This window comes from Oreochromis niloticus, linkage group LG8 (genome assembly GCF_001858045.2).
Source record: "Oreochromis niloticus isolate F11D_XX linkage group LG8, O_niloticus_UMD_NMBU, whole genome shotgun sequence".
Classification (NCBI taxonomy): domain Eukaryota; kingdom Metazoa; phylum Chordata; class Actinopteri; order Cichliformes; family Cichlidae; genus Oreochromis; species Oreochromis niloticus.
The window spans coordinates 2,417,319-2,422,983 of record NC_031973.2 but is presented as its reverse complement, the minus strand read 5'-3'; the positions used below and the strand labels follow the sequence as shown (position 1 = coordinate 2,422,983).

The 5,665-nt window shown below is 46.4% G+C and overlaps 1 protein-coding gene across 1 annotated transcript; it reads left to right on the top strand.

The window, feature by feature from the left end:
- Positions 1–508: 508 nt before the first annotated feature.
- On the top strand, positions 509–2,669 carry ch25h (cholesterol 25-hydroxylase). The gene is made up of 2 exons (XM_003449469.5): positions 509–1,804; positions 1,890–2,669. Exons 1-2 carry the CDS (start codon positions 1,376–1,378, stop codon positions 2,220–2,222), a joined length of 762 nt encoding a protein of 253 aa, XP_003449517.2. The 5' UTR covers positions 509–1,375; the 3' UTR covers positions 2,223–2,669.
- Positions 2,670–5,665: the final 2,996 nt, after the last annotated feature.

Genomic DNA, 5,665 nt, shown 5'->3' with positions numbered 1-5,665 from the left:
TAGAGCAGGGGTGGACAACCTGCGGCTCCGGAGCAGTAAGTATTTAACTGAAGTGTTTGTTTTATATTTGTGTTAGTTCTTTTTTAAAACTTGTAGTTCTAAATTGGAAGATTATTGCGATCTTGAATAATAAAAATAAAGTTATATTTTATTATTTTCGTTGTTCAAAATAAGCGTCACACTCTTTGAAGCCGGTATACCCGCCGAAACGACGTGCATTTACCGAGACTTTCAGCCCCAGGTAGGCCAAGTATGGAAAAATGTAAGGAAAAAAAATATCTGAAGAAAATACATTTAACGATGGGCAGATTTATTTGTATTTACTTCTGACGAGAGTGGCCTACCAGTATGTCTAATTTGTGGAGTGTCGATCTTCGGATCCACATATGTATGTGAGCATCTGTTCTCCACCATGAACTATGTTAAAAACAAACACCGCACACGCCTCACAGACGACAGCTTACAGTCCTGCGTAAAGATGAAAGTGACTTCGTACAGCAGACACAGCGCAGAGGTTCAGGAGCAGAAGTCCGATTGTAAACACATCACGGCACCGACGATGTTTACATGAACATGCTCTTCAGCATCTCTTTATTGACCACTTTTCACACACACAGCCGGCTGTAGCTTTCCAGCGCACAGCCCGACACATACAAACAAGAGCAGAGAGAGCAAGCCGGTGAGGCGTGATTGCGGATGCCACTCAGGTACGTCTGCCTCTCCTGCAGCGTCACTGCGGGCCACGCCCCGCGAAGCACATTAACCCGGTAAAATAAATATTATGCAGATATGCTGAAAATATTTATTTTTAATTTTTTAGGAGCATAGTGCTTTTTTCCAATTATTTTTTAAATTCTGGTCAAGGCTCCGCTACACTCCGGGAAGCCCAGAAGGCGATATAAGGATGACGGCTCACTGTTTTTCTTTTGCTACATGGATAATTTAAGTTCAGCTTTTTAATTCATTTAAAAAAAAACACCTTCAACTGGTTGACTTTATTTTTAGTTATTATTTTTTAAGGGTTGACAATGTGTTCATTACATAAATGTGGCAGCGTAGGCTAACACTGCAGCTGTAGCTAAAAGTTGCTTCAGCCCGTATAAACATCACACACGTGCTCTAACCTGCCAACAATGGGAGCGCGTGAGCAGCGCTCACAGGGGCAATCCTTAGTGTGCAGTGAACAAGCCTGCTGTGGAATGTGTGTGTGGGAGGGAGCGTTTTCCATTTTCCCTCCAGCAGTAGGAAGCGTCCCAATAAGGACGGCAGGGCGGGTTCTTGCTGCTGACGCTGTGTGGGCGGGGCCTGCTGCATGATTAAATGGAGCAGTGATGATGAAGGCGAGCAGAGCTCCGACTGTGAGACAGACTAAAGGATGGCGATGCTGCTGCAGCCTCTGTGGACCTTTGTGCTGGGACACGCCCCCCTCCTGCGCTCGCCCTTCTTCCCCTTGCTCTTCTCGCTCTCCGTCTACCTGTCCTTCTGCCTGCCCTTCCTGCTGCTGGACACGCTGTCCACCAGGTGGGCGTGGGTGCTCAGGTACAAGCTGCAGCCTCAGAGCTCCATCAGCTGGTCGTCGGTGCGGCGCTGCCTGGCTCTGACGCTCTACAACCACCTGGTCTTCATCTTCCCGCTCACCGTGCTGCACTGGTACCTGAGGCGGGTCCACCTGCCCGAGGAGGCCCCGCCCCTTCCGCGCCTGCTGGCTCAGGTGCTCGTGTGCCTGCTGCTCTTTGACTTCCAGAGCTTCACCTGGCACCTGCTGCACCACCGAGTGCCCTGGCTCTACCGCACCTTCCACAAGGTGAGTCCCCGAGGACAATGGCGGTGGTGACGATGTCACGCTTTTGTTCTTCCTCCACCTCACGCTCTCTCTCCTCCTCCTCCAGGTGCACCACACCTACACTTCCACCTCCGCCCTCACCGCCGAGTACTCGGGCGCCTGGGAGACCCTCAGCCTGGGCCTGTTCGCCGCCGCCAACCCCCTCCTGCTGGGCTGCCACCCGCTCACCGAGCTCGCCTTCTTCGTGGTCAACATCTGGCTGTCGGTGGAGGATCACTGCGGCTACGATCTGCCGTGGGCCACGCACCGCCTGGTGCCGCTGGGGCTGTACGGCGGGGCGCGCCACCACGACCTCCACCACCTCAAGTCCAAGTGCAACTTTGCGCCGTACTTCACCCACTGGGACCGCCTGGCCGGGACGCTGCAGACGCAGGACTGAGCCGCCGTGATGGCGAGGAGCTGATGTAGAGACGTTTTCTATTTATTTATTTATTCCTGTTTTTATTTATTATGCCACTTCTGAGCCCACCAATCACAGCGGGCTCTCCTCAGCTCGCTGCTCCTGTCTGACGTAGAGACGGAGCAGACGGAGCCCGAGAGCGCCGTGAGCCGTCGACGGCGTGAGGACGTTAACTGCTACCGGACAGATGTGCCGATGAGGCAGCTGGCTGCGAGCGCGGGACAGACAAAAGTGAAACGAGGGACAGAGGAAGAGATAAGCTGGCGAGGAAGATGAGGAGTCATGCCGCCGCTGAAGGAGAAGCGCGGCGTCAGAGGGAAACTGGAAATGTGACTGAAAACTAGACAGTTTGATTCTGAACTGGGAAGTGAAAGTTTGAGCACTGAAGACAAAATGAAGCTAAAATAAAGTTTATGAAGAGAAACACACAAGTCTGTTTCCTGTTTGTGTCCTAAACACACACACACACACACACACAGACACACACAGTCACACACAGACACACACACACATCTGTGTGTGTGTCTGTGTGTGTGTGCAGGTGTCTCACCTGCTCTGCAAGCTTTAGCAGGAGACAGATCGTCGGTGGATCTCTGAACGTCACGATTCAAACAGAATCTGTGAACATTCAGTAGGAATAATACATCGTCTGCAGAGACGTCATCATGTTGTTAAAGTAAAAATGGAGGTAGAGCCTTCAGTTTTTAGGCCCCATCTTATTTTACTGACCTTATAGTAGCATACCACCCCATTAGAGCACTTTGCTCTCACACTGCAGGGGTCTCTATGGCTACGTTCACACTGCAGGCGAAAGCGCATCAAATCCGATTTTTTCGCCCCTATGCGACCCGTATCCGATCATGGTATGACAGTGTGAACGGCACAAATCCAATATTTTCAAATCCGATCTGGGTCACTTTCGTATGTGGTACTGAATCCGATACGTATCCGATGTTTTAGAAAGCGACTGCTGTGTGAACGGTCATGTCGCATTAAATCTGTCTTTTACGTCACTGACACAAGACAGACGCAAATTATCAGCGCCGGAGAAGCGCCCGATAGGACATCGCGAACGATTTCCTACCATCCGGTGAAACTGTTGGGAAGACCACGTTGGAGAAATGTGAACATTTTATTTTTACTGTATTTTCTGCAGATTCTGACAGAAACCTGCAGCTATCCTTTGAAGCACCGCTCCTCTAAAACAGCAATAAGGATAATTATTAGGTTATTTGCATTATTATGTAAATAACAAAATAACTTAAAGCAAAAATTTGGAAACATAAAGTCCGAAGTCTTTATATTAAGGACCATCAGTCAAACAATACTGTTTGCTCTGGGTCTAAACAGAGCGAGTTGTGTGTGATGTCTTCTTTTGCGCATGCGGGCCGCTTTGAGCGTTCACACTAGAGCGCGTTTGCTGTCGCATTTTATTTGTAGTGTGAACAAGCAGACAAAAAAAATCGGATTTGATCAAAAAATCGGAATTGAGCATTAAGACCTGCAGTGTGAACGTAGCCTAACTCCAGTCCTCGAGGCTCTTTTCCATGTGTCTCTGTTGCAACCAGGGTTTTAATAGTTTTGCAATTTTCATTAGTTTTTATTTTTATTTCGTTTTGACTTCAGATTTTCAATTTTATATTAGTTTTAATTAGTTTTTACTAATTGTTTGCTAGTTTAGTTTAGTTTTTATTTTTTTGAAAATCCTTAGTTTCAGTTTAGTTTTGATTAGTTTCAGTTATAGTTTTAGTTGTGTTTGCAATAATTAAGTGTAACAAAATCCCAGTTTCATCATATCAGTCATTCTCTTCTGCTTATCCTTGGGTATGTTGCTATTCCAGCTACCATACCCTGCACCCTGGACAGGTCGCCTGTCTGTCGCAGGGCTAACACGCAGAGACAGACAACTCACATTCCCACCTATGGGTTCTTTAAATAAATAAATAAATAAATAAAGGCAGATGAACAACCATTGATACCAGGCAACTATAAAATGTATATATATATTGCAGCACCGGGTGTTAAGGCAATTGACTCACACAGTTATGTAGATATCCCAGTCCTGTTGTCTCGGGATGCATCACGCTGCCTTGCCTGGGGTTAGCTTCTGTTTCTGGGGATGAGGGTTGGGCGTGCTCCCTTACCTTCTCCAGGTAAGCTAGGTTAGCCTTCTTGTGTGAGCTTTTCAAGTGCACTTTAAGGTTTGTGGGATTTTTTTCCTTTTAGAAATGTCCCTCATAATTTGTCTCTTTCCACTACAAGACACTTGCTTTATCCAAAACACAGTCATATTCAAAGTAATCCCAAATTGGAAGCTGGCGCTTTCTCCAGACTTTTCCTGACATGATTCTGCGCGTGGACGGAGCAGCAACGCAGACGACTCGACTAACGTACTGCCACCTGCTGGCATAATGAGACACAGCAAGAAAAAAACCTGGAAACTAAACTTAATTTTCACCCTTGACTATTGTATGACACGCAAACATCAACGAAAACTAAACACATTTTTGCTATAAATTCAGTTAATTTTAGTTAGTTTTGTGAACACTCATTACAGTTTTAGTTAGTTTTCCTTTTTTTGTTTTTATTTTTATTTCCGTTAACGAAAATGTTTTTTCACTTCTAGTTTTCGTTATTTCGTTAGTTTTCGTTAACAATAATAACCTTGGTTGCAACACACCTGAATGCAATTAGTAATTCATATGAGCCCCTTGATTCGTGTTACAGCAGCTCATGAGTGAATGAGTAGGGTAGGGCTTGCCACCTCAGCATACAGTCAAGTTCTATACTCTTTCTAAAGACCTACTAATTGTATTCAGGTGTGTTGCAACAGCCCTCGAGGACTGGAGTTTGAGACCCCTGTCCAAGGGTATTTAAAAGTAGAATGGGAGGCAGAGCCTTCAGTTTTCAGGCCCCTCTTCTGTGGAACCAGCTTCCAGTTTGGATTCAGGAGACAGACACTATCTCTACTTTCAAGATTAGGCTTCAAACTTTCCTTTTTGCTAAAGCATATAGTTAGGGCTGGACCAGGTGACCCTGAATCCTCCCTTAGTTATGCTGCAATAGGTGTAGGCTGCCGGGGATTCCCATGATGCATTGAGTTTTTCCTTTCCAGTCACCTTTCTCACTCACTATGTGTTAATAGACCTCTCTGCATCGAATCATATCTGTTATTAATCTCTGTCTCTCTTCCACAGCATGTCTTTATCCTGTCTTCCTTCTCTCACCCCCACAGCAGATGGCCCCGCCCCTCCCTGAGCCTGAATGAGGTGCGTGCAGAGAGCCGTCACTCAGACCTGATCTTTAAACATTTAAAGAGGATTTTTTTCAATTCTATCAGGCCTTCGTGTCCCTGATATAATTCACCAATAAAGGAAGAGACGGGTAAGCGCAGGAATGTGCTGCAGCATGAGTAATCGCAC